The sequence below is a fragment of the Pituophis catenifer genome, unplaced genomic scaffold (assembly GCF_029215685.1).
Source record: "Pituophis catenifer annectens isolate HBS135680 unplaced genomic scaffold, rPitCat1.0.hap2 SCAF_1, whole genome shotgun sequence".
In the NCBI taxonomy this organism is placed as follows: domain Eukaryota; kingdom Metazoa; phylum Chordata; class Lepidosauria; order Squamata; family Colubridae; genus Pituophis; species Pituophis catenifer.
This window is the reverse complement of record NW_027256881.1, coordinates 219,652,641-219,678,054: the sequence shown is the minus strand read 5'-3', so window position 1 is coordinate 219,678,054 and position 25,414 is coordinate 219,652,641. Positions and strand designations below refer to the sequence as shown.

General features: G+C 38.6%; 2 protein-coding genes across 5 annotated transcripts in view; both read right to left on the bottom strand.

Moving 5' to 3' along the window:
* Positions 1–12,110, bottom strand: part of DPP10 (dipeptidyl peptidase like 10) — a 201,389-nt gene extending 189,279 nt beyond the window's left edge. For 3 of the 4 annotated variants that reach the window (XM_070957038.1, XM_070957037.1, XM_070957039.1), the window contains exons 1-2: positions 12,071–12,110; positions 6,731–6,826 (exon numbers count right to left, since the gene is read on the bottom strand). In XM_070957038.1, the coding sequence (XP_070813139.1) occupies positions 6,731–6,826; positions 12,071–12,095 (121 nt within the window). In that variant the 5' untranslated portion in view covers positions 12,096–12,110. The remainder of the gene's footprint in view (positions 1–6,730; positions 6,827–12,070) is intronic. The other variant, XM_070957040.1, reaches the window with a different exon arrangement.
* Positions 12,111–18,865: 6,755 nt separating this feature from the next.
* On the bottom strand, positions 18,866–22,124 carry LOC139310235 (endogenous retrovirus group 3 member 1 Env polyprotein-like). The gene is made up of 2 exons (XM_070934396.1): positions 20,462–22,124; positions 18,866–18,909 (listed from the first exon to the last, which is right to left on the bottom strand). Exons 1-2 carry the CDS (start codon positions 22,122–22,124, stop codon positions 18,866–18,868), a joined length of 1,707 nt encoding a protein of 568 aa, XP_070790497.1.
* Between the last annotated feature and the right edge of the window lie 3,290 nt (positions 22,125–25,414).

Below are 25,414 nucleotides of genomic sequence, written 5' to 3'. Positions count from 1 at the left end.
TTGGATCCATTATATATAAGTTTTCCAAAGCAATGGTTGTAATATACTATCATTTCTGAAAATGAAATTTTCTGTACTCTTTTAATAGTCTAGCCCTTTTATAAGTTTAAGTCTTCTGATAACCATTTTAATAGCTCATTATTCAGTGCAAAGCTTAGTAATGTCTGTTTCCACTTGCCTGGATATTCTATCCTTATCTTTCATTGTGGCCTTAATTTGTATCGCTTACTGACAGCATTTTAAATTTTCACTTTATATTAAATGTTAAAAATCAATACTAGTAAAAGTAGATGCATCCTCATTTAACAACTTCAAAGGTTTGGCATATATCTATGTCTCTTTCCAGAATCACATTAGTGAACATGGGATGATCTGATGGAATTTAATTAAAGCATAAAAAGATACAGACCACAATCCAGACAGCCCATTAACTTGCTCTCTGGAGATTGAGTATGCAGAGCCAGGCTTTCAATATTGCTTGTTCAGAATATTAGGCAGCAACACCTGCAAACCACTTGTGAAAATATTTGTGTCTGTTTGGTCAGCAAGAGAGGAAAAGAGAGACATTGGATAAAAATTAAGACTGTTTCAATCTAAAGCTCCTTTGGGCACTGGTTGGGATAATAATGTCTGGGATGTAGTTAAAATACTAATGTCATTAATTATCATGCAATATTATTAAGAATGAATATCTCTTAAATGTATAATAGAATATATTATGTTTGTATTAATCTAAATGACTCTTCCATTATCATCTGTATAAACAACTATTTATGTATGTATGTATTAATGTATGTTTATACACATCACATATGTGTATATATATTCTGTGTGTGTGTGTGATGGTGTTTAAAGATTTGTGAACCCTTTTTGAATGTTCACTATTTCTGTATAAAAATATGGCCTAAAATGTAATCTGTTCTCCACAAAAGTCATAAAACTTGATAAAAAGAACTCAAACAAACAAATCCAAAATATTATACTTGTCCATTGGAAGTGATCCAAACTACATCTACTATAACTACATAGTGTTTTTTTTCCCCTAGTGTTATAAGATGTGGAGATCAAGTTTTAGGTCATTTAGGTCTGATAGGTTCACAACCTTTTAAGCAACACTGTAGATATATATATTTACATGTATATATTTATAGGTACATGACCTGATGCTCTTCTGTGTGTTCCAGAGGTGAAATTCAGACGGTTCTATCCGGCTTGGGTGAACTGGTAGCGGCGGCTGTGGGAGGCACCACCCACCTGCATGAACATCATGATGTTGCTTTTTTTGTGACAATTTTAAGCCTCTGCACATGCGCAGAAGGCTTTGCGCATGCACGGATGACGGCATGTGAACATTTGCAAACCTACAGAAAGTAGGTTTTTCTAGCTGTCTGCAATATTGATTTTGATTTGATTTGATTTGATTACATTTCTATACTGCCCTTCTCCCGAAGGACTCAGGGCGGTGTACAGCCATATTAAGACAAACCCATCACAAAAATTAAAAACCGTTAAAATAAATTAAAGCAATTTGGCCATTATTAAAACCCTTAGCTAAAATCCCTTTAAAACCAATTAAAACCCATTAAAATTAATTTATTCGCTGAGGCCAGCTTGATTGAACAATAGAGTCTTCAGAGCACGACGGAAGGCGCAGACGTTGGGGATCCTTTTTATATCCGGGGGCAGCTCATTCCATAGGGCAGGAGCCCCCACAGAGAAGGCTCTCCCCCTGGGGGTCGCCAGCCGACATTGCTTGGCCGATGGCACCCTGAGGAGGCCCTCTCTGTGAGAGCGTATCGGACGGTGGGAGGCATTAGGTGGTAGAAGGCAGTCCTGTAGGTATCCTGGTCCTAAGCCATGGAGCGCTTTGAAGATGGTGACAAGTACCTTGAAATGTACCCGGAAGATCACTGGGAGCCAGTGCAGGTTGCGCAAGAGAGGTGTTACCCGGGAGCGACAAGTCGCTCCCATAACCACTCGCGCGGCCGCATTCTGGACCCGCATTCCGGGTGCTCCTCAAGGGGAGCCCCACGTATAGAGCGTTACAGTAGTCCAGACAGGAAGTGACAAGGGCGTGAGTGACCATGCATAAGGCGTCCCGATCCAGAAAGGGACGCAACTGGGAAATCAGGCGAACCTGATAGAAAGCCCCCCTGGCCACAGCCGTTATATGATCGTGTAAAGACAGCCGCATATCCAGGAGGATGCCCAAGTTGCGAACCCTCTCTGAGGGGGACAAGATCTCCTCCCCAATAGCCAGCGATGGTATCAGTTGGCTATATCGGGGTGCTGGAAACCACAGCCACTCTGTCTTGGATGGGTTGAGTCTGAGCCTGTTCCTCCCCATCCAGATCCGCATGGCCTCCAGGCAACGGGACATCACGTCAAGGGCATCATTGGGGTGGTCTGGGGTAGAAATGTACAGCTGTGTGTCATCTGCATACAGTTAACACTTCACCCCAAAACCACAGATGATCTCACTCAGCGGCTTCACATAAATGTTGAACAGGAGGGGCGAAAGGACATATCCCTATGTCTTGCTTTCTTGGCTGGGAACTGGCATGCATGGAAATTAACTGAATATTCTTCTTATAATAGAAGTTGTTCCTAATTTAATTTTAAATCAAAATGTAACTTAAAATAGAAGTTGTTGTGTTTTTTAGTTTTAAATAAAAATGCTTTCATTGTTTATATGCAAAGAAAAAATCAACATTGAAAACTAAATTTAGAATTATTTGTGAAAAAGTTCTACAAGTATATTTTTATTTATCTTATTAAAATCTTAATGGCTGTCATCCCACAACATTGCTGATTATATCTACTTTTTCCCCTGGATAAATTCACATTCCACTTGCAAAAGATGCAGGTATCCTAATCAAAGGAGAATCAGCATCTTATCCTACCACCACCATAAAGCAGGCTGATGCTTCCTTACTCAAAACTCCCATCCCACTCAGTACAAAATTAATGCTGGTCCTCTTGAAGACAGCACTACTTTTATTTCATTTAAGTTTTAGAGTCTGTCTCCTGTCCAGATGGTAGTGACAAAATATAAATAAAATATAATAAAATACAACATCATAATAAAATCAAGATAATAAATAAATTGGGGGGAAATAAAAACAAAGTCTAATTAAAATGACATTAGTAAACATTCATGTAGGAGATAAAAGGAAGTATTAGGCTGTAGATACTGTCAGAGGTGAGTGAGTATAAAACGGCAGGTCTGTATCTAGGGTCAAAAAATAGTTAATATATCTGATTTTCAGGGGAATAACTTTTTTCAAGGCAAAGTGACCACAACTAAGAACACTCATTCTTACATCTTCATATAATGAACCTGTTCCATCTATGAGATGCTGAAAATGCCTTCCTTGAATATTGGGAAAAATACATAAAGGGAAGAATGTTTTCTCTAGTAATATTTCAACCAGTCTGTACAGGGAAATTTCTGGAAACATGGTAATTATATACTAGTTACATAACAATCCTGTGCTCGCTCTCTCCTTCCCCCTTCTCCTTCTCCTTCTTTCTCCCTCCATCCCACTCTCTCTCTTTCTCATCAGCATCAGGTGCATGCCTTCAGAAGTGGTATGAGAGTTGAAAGGTTTCCTCACAATGGCAGTGGAATATTTGAAGATGGCAGCAATACTCTTCCCTCTCAGTTCTCCAGTTTCAGTCAGTGTTCAGCCAGGTACAGTGCTGCAAGCACAGTTGGTTGAACTGCTTTATTCTTCTTGTGTTCTACACTCCTCTATGTACTCATGGGAAAGATGAATGTAAGGAGAACAGAGACACAAGGAATTCTTTTTGTCCCAGTTCAGAAGGTGTAGCTGACTTTAGAGAGTTAATTTAACCTCAGAGATTCCCTAGGTGTCAGCCCCTACTTACTATGTTTAGCCACATATCCATGTTATATTAACTCTATGCTCACATAGTTAAACCTGAACTCACCACAGCCAACTTGTAATGGCCAACTCACCACAGCCAACTTGCTGCAGAACAACTCGCCATGGCCAATTCACCATTGGACAACTTGCTGCTGGACAATTTAACAATTCTATTTAATTATTTAAAATAAAAAATTAATTTTTTACAATTCACGTTTAATTCTGTCCCTCCTTTTGCATCCTTTCCTTAATGATTCTATTCCATTATTTCTTTGATATTAGCATAACTCTTGTCCCTCAGCGAGATATCCTGTGGCGAGTTGTCCAAGGCGAGTTGGCTATGGAGAGTTGGCTGTGGAGAGTTGACTGTGGTGAATTGTCATAGACCCTAGTTGAGCATGTTGGATGAACAAGGGCAAACAGTCCATACCATTAATTCCAAAAATCATTCCCCAGATTGCTATGTTCTGATTATATCATTGTTCATAAATACTCATTAAGAACCAAGGCATACATCCCTTGTTCTTACTGGATAAGGGCAAAAGCCAATGAAGATAGAACACATCATGCACTGCATATTAGATTTTGCAAGTGACATGTCATATATGACATCACATTAAGGATTGTTAACATTATACTCAAAATAAGCTAACACTTGTGAATAAAAGAGACTGGCTGTGAGATAGCAAAAGATCTAATGAAATATTTAAGACTGTATTTAACAGGGTTTTAACAAAGACATATTTCCAAACAGTTATAATAAATTATGGAAAGAAATTAAAAAAGATTTTTAAAGGTAGAAAAACTTAAAAGTTTCTTGGGTCTCATTACAACAATAACATTGACTATATTGTCTAAAATTAACCTCTTACTTCAAATGGCACTGACTGCAATATCAGACAAAAGTTTGTAGAACAGCAAAGAGCAATTAACAGGTTCATATAGAGTGAGAAAAACCAAGAATAAGATTCATCTTACAAGACTCATTAAAAGTGTGGATTTTTAATTCCTAACCTTAAATTATATTATTGAGCAGGCTGTTGATCATGGATAACATAATGGGCACAATCTCTAAAAAACAGAACATCAAAGATAGAAGGAACTGTCTTGACAAATGGACTTTATGCAGTTTTATGATAGATAGAATGAATAAAGGAAGGAATTAGAAGGGATATATTTATAAGGCAAAGTTGGTTAAATATTAAGAATCTTCTGCAAATTACATTTCTCTATTAGTACCACCAACAAATTCTTTTTTATTTCAAGGATAACTGTAGTATGAAATAACTAATTACTCATACTACTACATTGCATCCAAATTCAGAAGATAGACTACAAAGCAAGAATTGCTTCATGAAGGTAGGAATATACCATAGTTAACGTATTTATACATTGCTGGAAGAAGAAAAAGTGACCTTAAAACTGTACCCTAACAGTAAAAGAAATATGGAAATTGTTAGCAGAATGGGTGATGAATATTATTCAATAATTTTTGATGATTTTAGTGTCAGCGTTGTAAATTGGTATTATAGCAGAGCTGTTACTATGAGTGAGTGTGTCATTGTATTTCCACTGCCATTTCTTTTCAGCTCTTATTTTTAGTCCTATCACTAGTTATAGGTTAAGTAATCAGTCATTTTTTAATCTACAGTCCTGATGACCTTTAACATGTTTAAATGAAACATACCCAATTATTTCACATAGCACGTCTTCTCTGATTTATGCATTTTATTCAAAGCTCTCTAGTTGCCTAAATATTATTTTCAATCATTTTTGGGGTTCTTTTTTCAGTAAATCACTTCTCTTTTTTATTTATTCTCAGTTCTCAGATTGCTTTTTGCCCTGGGGCATAGAAAAGTACACTAGCAAAAAAATGTTTTGTAAATATTGCCATTTTTTACAGAATTTAAGTGTGCATATGGTACAGAAGAAGACCAGGTGAAGAATTGATATAGGGAAAGTATTAATTAAAATAAAAGAGGAAGAGAAATGTGAACTACTTGGACAGGATTGGTTTGGTTCGGGAGACTGAATAAATATTATTGCTTGTAATCTATTGGGGATTAAAATTTGGATCAGAGTTACTGTACGTTGCAGAGTTGAATAACTATGGGAGAAGAGATGGAAGAGAGTAGAGGTAGTCATCTTACAACCATTATTTAGTGATCATTCAAAGCAACTACAGCAGTGGAAACAGTGACTTATGACAGTTTTTCACACTAACAATCAGGGGTGGGTTCTACTTATCTTTACTACCAGTTTGCAACAGGAGCATGCACTAAAGAACCGGACAGAACTGGGAGCACCCCACCACTACTAACAATCATTTCAGCATACCACAGTCACATGGTAAAAATTCAGGCACTTGGCAATTGGTTCATATTTATCATGCTTGCAATGTCCTGGGGTCATTCTGACAAGCAAAGTCAATGAGGAAGCAAGATTTGCTTAAAATCATGTTACTAACTTAATAACGTCAGTGATTCAATTAACTGTGGCAATAAAGGTCATAAAATGGGGCAAAATCAACAACTACATATATACTTGTCTATTTCTTGACCTCACCTACCTTAAAAGGCTGATTATCACTATCACTATCATTATCAAGAGTTTGGCCTTGGACCTGCTTAACATGACTACCATAAAGCCAGTTGATTTCTTAAATATGATTAAATAAAGATTTAATTCAAGAAAGCTTAAATCTGTCCAGCATTTAATAAGCAGCATTCTACATTTATAACATACTCTCTAAATATACATTAGTTATATGTACATTAGTAACATATAATTCACTTTTTGTATTTTCTATTCAAAGTGCTTGTCCAACATATCCAACATACCATTCATCCATTTGGCATCTGTATTGTGAACTACAAACTCTTTTCTGAAGAGATCTTCTAAAGACAATCTTGTTTCTGAAGAGTTTGACAGTTCATCTGCAACAAAAAGCAATGTTTTATATTTTTTAAAAAAAAACTATTAATTTTAAAGCACAGAGTTCAAAAATAAATCTTTGCTTAAAATACTGATATCCCTTCCGTGTTTTCAGGTAATGTTTATTTGTACATTAATTCATGAAAAAGAATAACAATCAATCAATCCATGAACCAATCTGTAAATGATAAATTCCTATTGAACCCTATGACCATAATTCAAACAAGTTAAAGTTCCTTGCCTTAGATTCAAGATCATCAGTAAGCTAGCACAGAACAGATTACATGTGTGACTGAATTCAGACAATAAAATAATGTTATCGTATAGAACATAATGCAATTTATTTGATGTTAGATAGGCATGTGGTATGAATTCAGCTACTGTGGTTTATTCATGATTAAAGCAATATCTGATTTAGGAATGATGTGTGAATTTTGTTGAGCTAGTTGTTGAGAGGATGCAATTACTCTTTGACACTGTAAAACCAAGAATTTACAACTTTATTTTTGGGTATGTATGCTGATCAAATTAGCAGAAAAACACAAGGGGTTATCCTGTGCTTAAAAACTTGGCTAAAATGACAGGAAATCCCAGACATTCTTGTAACAGCTGAAGGATTTTTCGTATAAAATTTCAAAGCCTTAAAGGCTCCCACTTTCAGAAGATGTATTTGACCATTTTCTGTTCTATGTTGAAGCAAATTAGAATGAAAAATGAATAATCTTTTCAAAAAAAAAACTTCTGGTAAGGCTGTAGAGGTTTTACATTGTCTTACTTTTAGGTTCTCTTTTGTATGAATAAAGTTGATGGGAGAGATATGAAACATAGTCAAGTAATCTGGGGAAGTGAATTTTGATCTGATCTGAGGCAAAATAAGATGCAAACTGCTCTTAGTTTATATCAGAAGCACAGGGTAGAAGTCAGATAATGAAGGTTTCCCTGCAACTGGGGGAAAGTGAGATCACCACCTTTAAAGCGCTCCATGGCATTGGACCTGGGTACCTTCGAGACAGTCTTCTACCACCAGTAGCCTCCCACCGGCCAGTCCACTCCCACAGAGAGGGTCTCCTCAGGGTGCCATCGGCCAAATTATGTCGGCTGGGGGAGGGCCTTCTCTGTGGGAGCCCCTGCCCTTTGGAATGAACTGCCCCCAGAAATGCGTAAGATCTCCAACCTCCGTATATTTCGCTGTGCCCTCAAAACCTTGTTGTTCCGCCCGGCCGGGCTATCAATGTAAAGGTTTTAATTGGTTTTAAATGTTGGGTTTTAAATTTGGGGGTTTTATAATTGAGCCAATTATTTAATAATTTTAATTATTTTTAAATTTTGTTTGTCTTTGTGCTTTTAATTAGGCTGTACACTGCCCTGAGAAGGGCGGTATAGAAATAAAATTATTATTATTATTATTATTATTATTATTATTATTATTATTATTATTATTATTATTATTATCTCCTTTGCAGAACATACTTGTTAATATTTTAATATGTTGTGACTTTTATGGAATTCCCACATGCTGTTTCCTGGGCAGCCAGAAGCATACATAATCAGAAAAAGACTCTTGAAATAATGTTTGCCATAGCTATAGTTGCCCAGATAACCAGCAGAATTTGATCACTATTATTTATTGTTTGTTTGTCAAGAATGTATTAGGTAATTTATATAATTATAAGCATGAATTGAATACATAAAATAGATACAAGTAGAGGAAACATTAGGACAGGGTCAGTAGGCATGCTGATGCTCTTATGCACGCCCCTTACAGACCTCTTAGGAATGGGGTGAGGTCAACAGTACAGTCTTAGGTTAAAATTTTGGGGGTTTTGGGATGAAACCACAGAGTCAAGTAGTGTATTCCAGGCACTGACCACTCTGTTGCTGAAGTCATATTTTCTGCAATTGAGTTTGGAGCGGTTCACTTTAAGTTATTATCTATTGTATGCTCATGTATTGTTATGGTTGAAACTGAAGTAGTCATTGACAGATAGGACATTGTAGCAGATAATTTTATTAGCTACGCTTAGGTAATACCAAAGACGGCATAGTTGTAGGTTTTTCTAGTAAAATTAACACTTTATTATAGTGGAATACTTTATTCAGCTGATCTAATTGAAAGTTTACTGCAATGACAGTCAATGTTTGCCTTATCTAACCCAGTATATATGATGCTAATGTATTGTAACAATTGACTTTTATTTAATTTTATTGCTTCAATATTGTTCAATGCCCACAGTAGACTGCATCTTTAGCTAGTTCTACTGTATGCTTCACTTCAACTAAGAACGTTTATTGAATTCTTTTTAACAGATTTTTTTCCCACTAAATTTTACATTTGAGGTTATTCATTTTCCACTATTCCAACTAAGATTTATTGTTTGAAGAAATGGTAAGAGGAAATAAAATAATTTTGACAAAATCGATTTTGGAACCTTTATTACTCCAATAATATGTCACTATTCAAATTTTGGCCCAGGGCGTTAATCTCCATCCAGATATAAATATATAAATTTACAAAGCAACACAATCTTGTTTTGCTTTATTGCTCATTATGTTGTCTCCAATGCACTTGTTGGCTTTCTTCTGCCACTGAATAAGGGAAGGAGTAGAGGCCGTTAGGATACTATACATTAACTCATGAAGCACAGCAGTTTTATAAACTATGAAACATTAATACTCATTATGACAGATGTCCCTCAGGCAGCCCTCAGTCTCTCAGTATGTTAATACTCTAAAGGTCATGAGAAAGCTAATCTTAATTTGATATTTACTTGCTCTGCTTTTCTCAAGACATCTGAACTCTCTGACAAGAATTGCATTTCCATACAAAATTAAGGCAGTAATTTAAGCAGAAAATCAGAGGCAAAGTACAAGGTGAGATATTCAGAATCTCCTTAGATCAAGCGATAAGACTTCACAAGTAATCTTAACTAAAGAGTTTTGCACTAGAAAATAATTTAATCTGCATCAAAATATTTGCAAAGTTCTCTCTCTAATTGCCCTCTCAGAAAACAAACAAGAAAAATGGGAGGGGGGGATAATGCCTATTGATTGAGATGAAATAAAGACCAAATTATAATTTTTATGAAATGTTATGCTTAATTCCTAATATCAACTATTCAGAGATTGTTGTTTGAGCTACCTATACTTGGTCAATTGTTTGAGTTACCTACACAACTGGTGCAGAATGCAGGGGCATATACAGTATTGGGTTTTCAGAGGTTTGCCCATCTCTGTTGTGCAAGCTACACAGGTTCCCAGTTTCCTTACAGGTGCAATTCAAGAAGCTGGTTATCACTAAAGCCCTACATGACAGAGGACCTGGTTATCTGCAGGACTGCTTCTCAAAGAATATCTGTGTTTTCATTTATGATAATAACAAAAAGTAACAAAGCCCTGAAAAACGAACACTGTGCATAGAGAAATACTTTTACCTATTAATCAGATACTAGCAGGTTTCTCAAGCTAGTTATATAAAAAAAATCATCCAGTGTGGCTATAAATCGCCAGTGCAAAATGCTCCTGTACTCTATTCATTGCAATTTAATTACGTTTTAGAGCAACTGGGAAAAGAAAACTTTTTAAGTATTCCAATCATTACTCCTTGACTGTAGCAATTCTAACTGTTCTAAGTCTGCATATAATTTGAAGAATAAATAATTAAAGATCTAGTACCTAAAAAGAAAGAAAAAGATATATTGTTTTTATTACTTTACGGATCTCCACATACTGTAATTGGAATTGGGATTTACTAATTTGGCCTTCCCAGAACTGTAAGGTGATTTGCTAGATATTTCATACTACTAATTCAAACCTATTTTCATCCTTCATTTATCCTTTCTTTCCTATACATAGGAAAGTTCAAGTTTATTTTTACTTGCCCATACCCTTGTAATCCTGAATGTATTTGTTTGGGAAAAGGAAGAAAAGTCTATCTCTTCTGTTCTATCCATTGCTTAAGAAGAAAAACTTCAACCAAAGCTCAAATACTTTGTTTCCTTTGCCTTGTGTTATTGCAGGGCTCCCCAACCCCCAGACCGTGGCCAGTTCGGAACCGGATCGTGGAAGCAACAAGTAAGCACACATATGTGCGCAATTCCACTTGTGCACATAGAGGATAGGCAAGCACATATGTGCAGCCCCATTTGTGTGAACGGCGCATGCGTGTGCCTGCTTCTTATGTAAATGCAGCTGCGTGCACTCACTGCTCACATGGAACCATTCCCTCTTCCCCTCCCACACTGGTCCACAAAGCCAGAAAGGTTGGAGACCACTGTGCTATTGGACTGATTAGTGAACTTTCAATTCCCCATTGCTATGAGACAAAATCATGAGAAAATGCCCTCATCCACTGTACAAATGGGATGAGCAGCAATGGATTTAATAGGGAAGCAGTTAACAGGGTCCAAAAGATCAAAATGATTACCGCAGCAGCACAGTTAAAGTCCTGCCACCTTTATATATCACAGAGATGTATAAATGGGTTTGAATTTGTTATACTGCTGAAACTACCACATTGATCCTTGTCCCTTTTTCCATGGATGCCACTGTAATAGGACTTTCAGTGATAGGAGGAAAACTCTTTTAACTATACCTATCTCTTAGCTTTCTTCACTACTTTAATTGAAGTACTAACACTATGGCATAAATGAAACAAACAAAATGTTAAAAGGTTATGATATTTATGTAGTTACTTACCAAGCACATCTAAATTATATTAAAATAACCAAAGTATCTTTACAATCCCAAGGCATGTCACAACTTTTGAGCACCCCTAATGTTCAGAAATTGAAATCTGAAAATCTGACACGCCATACGTAGGGCAGTCTGCTGCCATTTACGTTTCTTTACTGTTTTGCATATTTACAACAGGGCAACATTGAACATAGCATTTCCTGACCAATGCTTTGTAATGGTCTTAAGAGATGCCTTCAAAAAAATTTAAGGTATTTTCTAGATTTGCTTCAAATCACAGAAATCTGAGGTGTGGGAATAGGTTGTGCATGATGAGATGTGGAATATTTATGGTCACATGGACAATTCCAGTTCCTAATGTCAATGGATAATCAATAGTCTTCACCGGTCAACATTTTATTCTACCACATTCTACAGCATGCTTATCATTACTATAACATATTGCATTTCTTAACTTACATAGCAATATTTCTCATTCATATATTATTGACTGAATATAAGCAATTTAGTGTTTACATATTCAAAACAAATAAGTAATAAAACTTTATTACTACCTGGTGTTAAAAGAATTACGGACATGGTGATCAGTGAACATACAACTAGAATCACCAGCAATGCAATTGCTATTCCCTTCCAGTTCCTCTGTGGTGGGCTATTGCTTCCAAGTTCCTGGGAAAATTAAAAAAAAAAGGAATTTGCTTTAATATGATTACATATTAAATATGAACCATAAAATAAATTATTATATGCATTCTTACAGTCACAGTGTGAGAGTTGATTATTTGATTTTCCATTACAGCAGTTCATTTTATTGTTTAAGATATGTCATTTTTACTTTTGGTTTAAAAAATCACATATTTTTATAGTGTTCTCTCTATTTCTTCTAAGCATGCACAGAAAACAATCAGATTGTTGTAAAGATACTGTATAAATTGATGTTGGTGCTTTAATGTATTGAAGTTAAACTCAGGACATAAGATAGATTCTACAAAATAATTAGGAAAATAAAACTTCCTATTTGGTATCAAAAGTACCTAGAGTATATTTGAATATTCAGTTGTAAGTTCTTTACCTTAACTATACCATGCTTCTGAAATTACTTCATTATTATTTTAAACATCAACATTTCTGAATAACAATACTGAAAACTTGTTTCTGCAATGCTGTCATATTTAAGTACTTCTACTAGAGCAGGGCTGACAAACTCCCTGCCCATGGGCCGGATGCATCACCCACTGGCCACGCCCATGCCCAGTTTAGCAAAGGGGGGAAAAGTCCTGATACATCATGTGACGCTGCCATGACAATGTGAGTTTGACATCCCTGTACTAGAGGAAAGTGTACTGCAACTCCTATTTTAACACTGCAAGATTGTTTTTAAAAAAATAGTAAAAGAAATACAAAATAGAATTTGCACTTTTTCTCCACTTGTCAATGTGTCAACTTAAGGCTGAGTAACAAAATATATTATAACTACACTTTTGTTTACATCTTGATCTGACTCAATGGGATGTCTCATCTTGAAGAGGCCTATTGGTCTAATTCACTCTGAATAACATCAGAGAAGAATAATTCTACCGTCAGAAAGCAGGGCTGACTGCCTGAATCACACATTTCAGTGTGTCATTGTGCCAGAAATAGCTTCTGTACATAAAGTACAGCAGCAGAAAGTTTTGAGTGACTGAAGCTCCACAGTTCCTTCTTCTTTTGGTTAGAGGTGTGATGCTCCACAGTTTAAGATATATGTCCAATAAATATATACATGCAATAACGTTTACACATTTACGAATTAAACATAATGATTGTGCTAATCTTATTAATTGACAGGTATGCTGTGGACAGGAAGGCCAAAATCAGATTTTGCATTTTAACTTTTAGTTTGTACTGGCTCTCAGTAGTGGCCTCATAGGTCTATCTTAAAAAGTGTTGTTATTTGGTTTTCTCATTCACCATAGAAGTATTATATAGCTCTCTTTCTTTACCAGGTGCTGCCTGTTGTGAACTAATACTATGTATACATTGTACACCTATGTTTAAGTCTATAATATGCCTGGGTGATCAATGATTTTGTCTGTGTGTTGCACGGGTGGGAAGGGATTGACTCAAAAGCAAGTAATAGTAAATTCGTTTAACACAATGCTCCAAGGTATAGTAGAATAAATTTATATTATATAAGGAGCAATTTAATAGTTTTGCCTTTTTTGTGCTTACATAAAAGAAGGAAAAGAGAAAATGTTCTCATTGTTTAAAATGTTTGGTCTTTATAATTCTATTAGAACCTTTACAATTATTTCCCAGTTCCAGAAAGACACTGCTGAAGGCTGGGGAATCCCAGAATTGTGTGTGATAGTGTAGGCTAAAAGGAAGTTGGCAGTTGGACTTGGCAGACATCAGCAATCTCCTTGTGCATGAATAGAAATGAAATCTACTCATGAATTTAGACCATGTGGGGAATGGCAGTCTATTGGTAATACAACAGTCACAGCAAACTTTGAAAGCAAATAATGGTCTTCGGAATAATACTGGCATATACTTGGGAAAATCAGTAGTACATTCCCTGCTTTACCGAGCTATGACTATTTGGAAAAAATAACATTTCACAGCCATCTGGAGTCATTTTACACAGACTTTAACTTGTACATCTGCCATCATCCAAATTGGATGCAAAAATGCAGATTGTTTTACTTTCAATTATTTTTAAAAAGTTGCTTTTGATTCCTGTTGGCATTTATTTTCAGGATGATCTGTTTTATTAACATACCATTTCCTTCAACATCATTTCAGAAGCAACTATTTACAAATTTGCAAATTTTGAAACTCATATAAGCAATCAAACTAAACATAAATGAAACCGGAATCAATGATTACACATTAATACTCTCAAAAATGAGACTGATGCAGTTTTCTCCATGGTTGATTTCGATCCAAGATTAAGTAAAATAAATTTGCACAATATTAAATATTGTGATGCAAAATATTCATAACAATTTTAAAATTATATACCCAGGTTCTAATCCAACTGTACATGCATTCCACTTCAGTAAACGTCTCCATATTAATTATTGAGCAAAATACGTGGAAAGAACAACTCATATGTCATATATCTATACTGTACATTTCAAGGCATTCATGCCCCATTAAAATGCCATTCATTGTCCATTCTCTGTGAGTTATGTTGACACAAAAAGTCAAATACTTGTTCCTAACCTCATCTTTCTACTTTTGGTTTCTGCCAGAATAATTCTTTGAAGATAATCTTCCCAGTTAGCTTTGGGAAGGATCAATGAGGATTAGTTGAGAGTGAACATCGATTACACCAAAGCACCTATGACTATATTCACTTTGATTTCCACATGAATATAGAACCTGGTTCAAGTAGAAGCCAATGCACTTCATAGATGCAAATGTTTTTGACAATGACATTTAAGAAATATCAGCTGGCCGGGCTCTTTGGGATGCTTCTTAGTGAACCACTCCAGATAATGAGTGATGAACACCTGAATGAAGGTAACAATTAAGCCAGATTGTATATTACAGAACACCTGCTACCTGTATAAACAAAGGATTTTCTGCTCTCTCCCCACCTTCCCATTTATTTTCAGACTCTCCTCTTATAGCAACTGTAACTAAGGCACCTGCAATTGTATCCTCAATACACAATAGGAAAGCATGACTTCTGACCTATAATACATTACAGACTCACTATATAAATGTAAAAACTTCTAAATGTTCATCGAATCACCATATAAGAACATTAGAAATAAAGGGTTTCTTCATACATACACAACACCTTTTTTACATGGGTTTTGTCATTCATCTGGGTATATGGACGCAAAAGATTGTTTTTACTCATCTCTTAGTTAGGCAAACTCCCTCAAGTTTAACATAATTTGTAAATTCCTGTTTCTAAATATCTAGTGAAGGAGATCCCACAATTCTCTCATTAATTGGTTTTAATATTCCATTATTCCTGGGACTTTTTTCCTTAAGTCTTAAATCTTTTATATTGATCTTCCATTCCATCTAAATCCTATTATGTAGGAGGCATAATGTCAGGAGCATATGCCAATTCATATTGCCTATGAGGTGATAATGATGAATCACCCTTGCATTTCATCCAGTAAAACCACATGGAAAGAAAATATATTTATTATTTTATTGATTTATTTTGTTGAGCACGTATTAAGTAATATATATAAGTATAAGCATGAATTGAATACATAAAATGAATACAATTAAAGGGAACATTAGAACAGGGATGGTAGGCACGCTGGTGCTCTTATGCACGCCCCTTTGTATATATAGATATATATTATATGTGTGTGTGTGTGTGTGTGCGTGTGTGTGTGTGTGTGTGTGTATATATATACACACACACACACATATATATATATATATATATATATATATATATATATATATATATATATATATATATATATATATGTATCTGTGTGTGTGTGTGTATAAACCTGATGACATAGAGCTGGATGATGGTCCCTTCAGGCAGGTCAGATAGCACTGAATATGCAACTAAAAAAAAGTATGAGGTTCTTCTGAAGTACCAATAGTGTATACCATGCAGCTAGATTACAGTCTAGTTATTGATGTTGCAATGTGAGAAAAAAAATGGAAGTACAGAAGAATTACAAGAACATGGGAAAGTTCAACACAATGAAAGATGAAAGCAGTTGATTACACTTCCACATTTTAGAGATGAGTGAAATGAAACTAGAACAGGACAATTTCACTCCCAATATAATACTACTATTAGCTACTCAGGACATGAAAAAGAAAAGAAGAAAACTGCTATTTTCATATAGTTAGTAAGGGTTTAACAATGACAGTACACTGTACTTGGTACAATGCAGTCAATGATCAAATAATATTATTTAAACTTTGTGGTCAGCCTATTAATGTGGTAATGATAGCTTAATATCAAAGTTAATGCTCAAACTGCTGATGGGAACCTCACACATTTTACTCTTAAGTTCAAATTCAGAAATCCACAAACATGCAATCAAGATGTGGAATTCATGGTTTAAAATTGGAATGCCAAAGCTGGTAAAAGTAAGAAGAAAAGGAATAGCTGGACTGTGCAGCATGGGAATTAAAATTAAACAAGACAATTACTATCATTTCTAAACACCAAAACAGTTTGTATATATTGTATGTCGATGTTATCAGAAAGAACACACATTGTATATTCTCCTTGGTAGAAGGAAGTAAAGAGCTCAGTTATAACAACAAAGAAATGTCCAGGAGGTCAGTGGTCCCCAACCTTTTTATCGCCGCGGACCAATCAGCCTTTGATAATTTTACCGTGGCCCGCTGAGCACGCGCAGGGGTGGGGGCTTTGGGCCACACGTGCGTACCTGCGCGGGGCTCTCTTCCCTGGAGCCTTTGCGCACGGCCCAGGAGCTTTTGCGCACGGCCCAGGAGCTTTTGCGCACGGCCCAGGAGCCTTTGCGCTGCAGCGTTCATGTCCCCCGGCCGCTGCGCGGCCCGGTGCCAGGTACTCCACGGCCCGGCACCGGTCCACGGACCGGGGGTTGGGGACCACTGCAGGAGGTGACTGTGGAAAAGATAATCAATTGTTCAGATGTAAGTCCGCCAGTTTTTAGAATATGATATTTTTATTTTTTTTTTATTTTATTTTGAATTTGTATACCGCCCTTCTCCCTGAGGACTCAGGGCGGTGAACAGCCAAGTAAAAACATCAAGTACAAATATTAAAATACAGTTAAAATATACATATATAAATTTGGCCCCATTAATTAAAAACAATAAACAAAACACTTAAAAACACTTAAAAAATTAGGCCAGCCCGGCTTGCTGAAAAAGGAAGGTTTTAAGGGCACGGCGGAAGGCACCGAGGTCTTGGATTCTCCTTATCTCTGGAGGCAATTGATTCCAGAGGGTAGGTGCCCCCACAGAGAAGGCCCTCCCCCTGGGGGTCACCAGCCTGCACTGTTTGGCTGATGGCACCCCGAGGAGGCCCTCTCTGTGGGAGCGCACGGGTCGATGGGAGATTGTCGGTGGCAGCAGGCGGTCTCGAAGATAGCTAGGCCCTATGCCATGGAGCGCTTTAAAGGTGATAACCAACACCTTGAAGCGCACCCGGAAGACCACCGGGAGCCAGTGCAGCTCGCGCAGGAGCGGTGTTACATGGGAGCGCCAGGCTGCTCCCGTCACTACCCGCGCTGCTGCATTCTGGACCAGTTGGAGCCTCCGGGTGCTCCTCAAGGGGAGCCCCATGTAGAGAGCGTTGCAGTAGTCAAGGCGAGAGGTGACGAGGGCATGAGTGACTGTGCACAGGGAATCCCGATCAAGAAAGGGCCGCAACTGGCGGATCAGGCGAACCTGACAAAAGGTCCCCCTGGTTACAGCCGTCAGATGTTCCTCCAAGGACAGCTGCCTATCCAGGAGGACTCCCAGATTGCGAGCCCTCTCTGTGGGGGCCAACGACTCGCCCCCAATAGTCAGTGATGGAGTCAACTGACTATATCGGGATGCCGGGAGCCACAGCCACTCAGTCTTGGAAGGGTTGAGCCTGAGCCTGTTCCTCCCCATCCAGATCCGCACAGCCTCCAGGCACTGGGACATCACTTCAAGGGCATCGTTGGGGTGGCCTGGGGTGGAGATGTACAGCTGGGTGTCATCAGCGTACTGGTGGTATCTCACCCCAAAGCCACGGATGATCTCGCCCAGCGGCTTCACATAAATGTTGAACAGGAGGGGCGAGAGGACCGACCCCTGAGGCACTCCACATATAAGAGGCCTTGAGGTCGACCTCTGCCCACCTGCCAACACGAACTGCGACCGGTCGGAGAGAAAGGAGGAGAACCACCGTAATACGGTGCCCCCCATCCCCAACTCTTCCAGCCGGTGCAGCATGATACCATGGTCGATGGTATCAAAAGCCGCTGAGAGGTCTAACAGGACCAGAACAGAGGAACAACCCCTGTCCCGAGCCCTCCAGAGATCATCAACCAACGCGACCAATGCCGTTTCCGTGCTGTGTCCAGGCCTGAAACCCGACTGGAACGGATCTAGATAGGATGTTTCCTCCAAGAATTGTGGAAACTGTCGCGCGACCACACTCTCAACAACCTTCGCCAGGAAGCGAAGGTTGGAGACAGGACGATAGTTGGCCAATATTGCCGGATCCAGGGACGGCTGAGTATATATCCACTATTTTCAAGGAGAAACCAAGAAACAGAAGAAATAAAACTAGATATCAAAATAAACAGTGGGATTTGCAAAAAAACCAAACCAAACCAAGGCAAACAAACAAATAAACAAACAAATAAATACTGTAAATAACAGAAATAATTTAACAAAATATTTCAGAGACTCTTAGAACAGATAAGAACTAGTATTACAATCGTATCTAAAATAGAAGATGAAAACAGTCACCGAGAAAAGGAACATTTTCAACAAGGAAAAATATCACTAAACTAAGGATTGAATCAGTATGTTAAAGTATGAATAGATAGTAATTGATTCCAAAAAAAATCAGAGATAATCTGAAAATCTGTGTAGTAGGAATGACAGCATCCAAGATACTTTAAAATATATTACTATTTACAAGAAACCCTAGTATTAGAAGATGAAGTTAATCAATATTCTGGTCATTAGCAAAACAAAAGGCTACCAAAATTATTTATTTATTTATTTATTTATTTAATTTGTATACCACCCTTCTCCCAGAAGGGACTCAGGGCGGTGAACAGCCAAAATTAAAAAGCATACAAATGCAAAAGTTAAGATAATTAAAAGAATTAAATCATTGGCTACCCAATTTAAAACCCCAAATCCATAAAATTTAAAATCCCAATTAAAAACCATTTAGGCTAGGCCGGCTTGATGAAATAAAAACGTCTTCAGGGTGTTGTAGGAAAAATAACGGACTAGGACAAGCTCTTCAGTGCAGGAAAGAGTTTTTATTTGCGCAAAGGTTCAAACAGTCCGAGGACCACGAAACAAAAGTCTGAACAGTGATGACTGATTTCAACCAGATATTTATACAGTATAAAGACAAAGTTATTACGAAGAGTGCAACATTTCGCACGTAGAAGTTACCCTTTAATCTATCTCTAGGAAAGACATAACAGCCTGATTCCCACAGGCTCAGGTTCTCAGCTCCGGAGCTCAAGACATAATAAAAGAGGAGATAAGGGGCTCAAAGGCGCCTCAAGAGCAGTAAAAAGGACAGTAAGGGAAGCAGTTTTTCTTCTCTAGGATATACATGACATTTGAGGTGTAATAAACAGTAAACAACAGGATGTATCTGTTTAGGGTCAGTTTGCCCTTTTACAATGCTGTACCTACGTCAAATACCTTGTATCAATTCAGCACCTTGGCACGGAAGAGGCACTTCTGCCTTGACCAAAGATTTGGATTTCTAATATTTAAGTTTTATCCCAATATCGAATCCTAGCCTGGCTCATACCCCCCTTTGTGACTCATCTGAGATAACCAGACGAGTCACACCTCTAAGTCCTCTTCCTGCTGGAGCCTTTTATAATCCCACATAGCCATCACCTGAGCAGTAGTCTTACGTTCCACCAGCAAGGATAGACTTTTAGAGATAGTTTTAACAAACAGAGGTAAAATACATGGGAGAAAAATACACCCTGCAGCTATTAGTCCTACCAGGCCAAAAATGGCCTGCAGGCCAGGTAACTTTGGCCACCATCCTGAAAACATATCCTGTAAATTAAGGCCTTTCCATGTCTGGACTGGCACATGAGCTATTTTAACCATTCTATCTGTTATTTCCTTAATAACTTTTCCACTTTCATCAACTTCTATACAGCAATTAGTCAAATTAAACTTTCCACATACCCCTCCTTCCTTAGCTAACAAATAATCTAAAGCTAATCTATTCTGCATAATATATGTCCTTGATTTGACACTTTCCCTAGCTAATTGAGTAAGACCTTTCACAGTTTCATTGGTAATGATTTCAACCACCGCTTGCAGACGAATTAAACGGTTCAGAATGTATATAGGGGTCCGATAGCCATACATGCCATCTTCCGCCCATGTAGCTGGTCCATAAACCTCAATAATTCGCTCTGCGGGCCATTCTTCACTCCCCCAACTACGTTGGTTACCTCCAACCTTAACCTTTCCTATTGCCGATGTATCTACATGCCTTCTTTGTCTTAAATTTCCCACCTCATCATATACCGGGACACCTAACACCTGTCGGGTTTTAAGGGGAAGCAAAAAGAATCCAGGCCTAATTAATCCCAAGACACAGGCACCACACCAGGATTTAGGTAGAACCCCATATGCCATCTTACCACATATCCAGTATAGCCCATCAGGAGCCAGCCATTCAAGGGTCTGATTATCTGGATCCTTTAAAAAGGATAACCCGTTTACTTTAAACAAGGCCATTTCATCAGGTCCCTCTGTGGCATTTGCTCCTGACCACCATACCTTACTTTCCCATTTTCCTGTACATATGAGGTTTCCCACCTGATAACAGCCTGGCACAATCTTTCTCCGAAAACAAACATTCCCTACCAAACTAGTAGTCAAGGTCCAGTCTCCATCCTTACCCTTATTGTATGACAAATTACCCTTATAATCCATTTCTAAGACTTTGGAATAATTTAATTCCTGGGCTTCCCATGGCCATTTTTCTCCCATGTTAGTTCCTCCACAAACAAAACAATTTGATACATTCAGGGTATGGGCTATATCTTCGGCTAATTTGACAAAGGTATTTGTTACATAACTAGGAATTTCAGGTACATTCAACTTTTCCATTTCCAAATAATATGACCAGAACAATCCTTTCGTATCCTGTGTCGCCCTGGTAACTTTAGTGACATACCATCGAAGGGTTACAAGAGGGTCTTTTCCCTTTGCATAGATTCCTAATCCATAGTCCTCCTTCCATAATTTTGTCGGGGTACATGTAATCTTTATAGGGTTACATTGGTTTCGTTGACAGTTACTACTAGCTACCCCGTTTTCCAGCTTACATCTTTGAGAGCCCCCTGGCTGTTCTCCCGTCCACATAACTGCACAAGTCCAGTATGGACAATAACTATATGTGTCCCGATCACTACATTCTCCCTGCTTTCGGCACATATATTTTTTGTCCAACATATAACTTCTTTCCCATTCTAATGTCCCACATGTTGACTTCCACACATCACAGTTACGATTGATAGCTAAACAGGCATCAAATGTTATCTCTACTGACTTTCCTAATTGTCTAAACTCCGTCTTATTTAAAAGTTCCTCTCTCCCACATTCAGTTGTGTATATTGACATCTCATAAGTAGTGATTTGCTTAGCTTCTGCCGGGTTGTAACATTGTACCTTATCCTTCAACACACACATGTGATATATGGTATTATTTACCTGACAGGTTTGGGGTTTATACTCCCCACAACCGTCAGGCTTCTGAGTGTGATAGATCAAAGTTTTAGAAACCCGTGTTCCCTGCAATGTTGTGCGTATGCATGCGTCACAGTTCTCCTCACTCACCGCTTCTGTTATGGGAATGTCTAGCTCACTTCGTAGTCTCATTACCCATCCGCTCATCCATAATCCCAGTCCAATGATTACCATATTCTGCATCCTCCCGGTCCTTTTTGTTCAGATCCCTTAATGCTCTCTCAAGGGCGGGGGTAACCTTAAGTGTGTAAGAAGGTGTCGTTAACCCTATCACCAAATAGTATTCTAGTACTTCTTCTATGATTTTTATGTCACACTCAATCAAACACCCTGTACATAAAACACAGTCTATACAATGAGTGCAACAACAGCACTCACATCCACAATTACAGAACCAACACATTGGAAAAAAAATCTTAATACATTCAAAAATCGCCCCTTTGCTTATTACAATCAAGATTTCTTTAATAACCAAACAGTTTATACTGAGTGGGTGTTCAGGAGCAGATCCGGGCAGTTAGGAATTGGAGTAGCTGGTGCCGTGATGTGCCTTGGTCGTCCACAAAACCACTGTTTATACCTGTAAAACACAATAATCAACAGACCCAATACCCCCAATCCCCAACACACCCACATCCAATTCTCCTCCCACATGGATCCTTTGTTCCTCAGCCACTTGTCGTCAATCAGTTTCCAAAAGAAATACGACAACCCGGGTATGTAGTTCACTCCTATGATCCGTTGAGGATCCCCACAATCGACCACACTTCCAAGTATCCTATATAAAATAGAGAAAAAAACTATTTTTGAGCACGCTTGAATGTTAACTTAGTAGGGTTTTGTTTATCCACGATCACTTTCCATCCAGTTTCTGCCGCCGCCGTGACTCGTGTCCAGTGGATCCATGACTTTGATTCTGCAATCTTAATAGCAAGGGGAGAAGTCATAATAACAGTAAAAGGTCCCTTCCACCGTCCTTGCAGTGGCTCTTTCTTCCAATGTTTAACCCACACTTGATCCCCTGGTTTGAACGGATGACAATGGGTTATTAACCGGGGGGGGCACTTGTTCCATCACGTATCGCTGAAGCCTCTCAACCTGCTTATTAAGTTCTTGTACCATTTCCATATTCCAGACCCCCCCTTTATGCCCCAAATCTGGCCACCCTGCCAAATTTCTTCTTAACAACCCTGGCGGTCGTCCATACATTAACTCATATGGCGACAACTTGTGCTGGCCCCTTGGTGAGCTTCGAATGGCATACAAGGCTAGTGGTAGAGCATCTGGCCATTTTAAATGACTGTCTGTACAAATCTTAGTAATCCTTTCCTTCAGAGTCCTATTCAAGCGTTCCACACATCCACCTGCTTCTGGCCGAAATGAACTGTGAAACCGCCACTTTATTCCTACCGCCTTTGCAACTGCCTGGTTAATATGATGGACAAACTCGGGACCATTATCTGAGGAGATATAACTGGGGATTCCAAATCTGGGAATGATCTCTTTCAATAATAATCTTGCCACTTCCCGCGCCTGTTTGGTCTTTGTTGGAAAAGCCTCCGGCCACCCTGTATACATATCCACCATAACTAACAGAGCTCTAAACAATCCACATCTAGGCATATCAGTAAAGTCTATCATAATATAATCCATGGGGATGTATGACCGGGGTATGGCACCAGGGGGCAGTAATGGCCCTTGTCTTGGGTTAACCTTAGCACATGTAACACACTTTGCAACAGTTCCAGCAGCGACTCCGGCCAGCCCATTGATGTAATAGTCTCTTCCTAATGCCAATTCTAAAGCCGTTTTTCCCATGTGTGTTGTTTCATGGGCTAGGCGTCCTAGTGTCCATGCCATTGAGGCTGGTACGAAAATCCTCCTGTCTGGTAATACATACCACCCATCCTCAACCTGGGCTTTCAAGTCTGTCACTGCTTTCACACTTTCCTGTTGCGTATATGTTGGTTTAATTTCAGGGGGAATAACCCCTAAATCCATTGCTACACAGACAGATAAGTCGGGCAAAGGCCCCTCTTGCTTCGCCGCTTCCCTTGCCTCCACATCCGCTGCTCTATTCCCTATAGCTACCTTATCATCTCCTCTTTGATGTCCTTTACAATGCATCACTGCTACTTTCTTTGGTTTATTTACAGCTTCAATCAGGCGGCTAATAAGATGTCCATGCAAAATACTTTTCCCTGCTGAATCTCTAAACCCTCGTTCCTTATAAACAGCCCCATGTGCATGTAAAGTAAGGAATGCATATTTACTATCAGTCCACACATTCAATGTTTCTCCCTCAGCCCTTTCTAAGGCACGTATCAATGCCCACAACTCAGCCACCTGTGCACTATGTCCACTTCCTAAAGGTCCGCTTTCCACCACTCCTTCATCATCTACAATGGCATATCCAGACACCCGATATCCATCTACAATATAACTGGATCCGTCCGTATACCAATTGAACTGTGCATTGGGTAATGGGATATCCGTTAAATCAGGGCGGGTGGAATAAACTTTGTCTAATACCTGTAAACAATTGTGTTGGGTATCTACTTCCGTTGGCAATAACGTAGCCGGATTCAACCTATTAGACATTACCAAACGCACCTGGGGGTTCTCAATCATGATTGCCTGATACTTTGCCAATCTCTGTCCACTAATCCATAAGTGTCCTTTAGTATCCAAGACGGACTGTACCGCATGGGGAGAGTGCACATTTATTGGACAGGAAAAAGTAAGTTTATTACAATCCTGAATTAATTCTGCAATTGCAGCCAACACTTTTAAACAATGCGGCCAGCCTCGCGCCACTCCATCCAACTGTTTTGATAAATATGCTACTGGTTGTTGCCAACTTCCCAACGGTTGAGTAAGCACCCCCACTGCAATATTTCTGCTTGTATCTACATACAAATTAAAAGGCTTCTGCAAATTCGGTAAGGCTAACGCCGGCGCCTGAGTCAGCGCAAGTTTTATATCTTTAAAGGCTTTTTTCTGTTCTCCCCCCCACTCAAGGGGTTCTGTATTAGCGCCCCTGGTGGCTGCATACAAGGGTGCTGCCATCAAAGCAAAGTTGGGGATCCAAATACGACAAAAGCCAGCCAACCCTAAAAAGCTTCTCAGTTGTCTCTTCGTTCTAGGTTCGGCCAGCATCAAAACTGCCTGTTTCCGCTCCGGTCCTAAAGCCCTGTGTCCTTTCTCAATATCATAACCCAAGTACCTCACCCTCTCTTTCACCAGTTGAGCTTTCTTCCTTGATACCCGATACCCACACTCGAGCAACAAGTCTAATAACATTTTAGTATTGTCCCAGCATAAATCCTCTGTCTGTCCAGTCACTAAAACATCATCAACATATTGTAAAATTGTATCCCCCGGTTGCTGAGGCATGTAGTACTGCAAATCCCTAGCCAGCGCTGTTCCAAACAATGTCGGGGAATTTTTAAACCCCTGTGGCAACCTAGTCC

What these genes read in the sequence shown, in the direction of transcription:
- LOC139310235 (XM_070934396.1), bottom strand. Translation starts at nt 22,124, where the DNA reads ATGCAGAATATGGTAATCATTGGACTGGGATTATGGATGAGCGGATGG. An exon ending in TACCAATGAAACTGTGAAAG is followed by an intron (nt 18,910 to 20,461) that starts GTCTTACTCAAT and finishes CTTCTATTTTAG; the next exon opens with ATACGATTGTAATACTAGTT.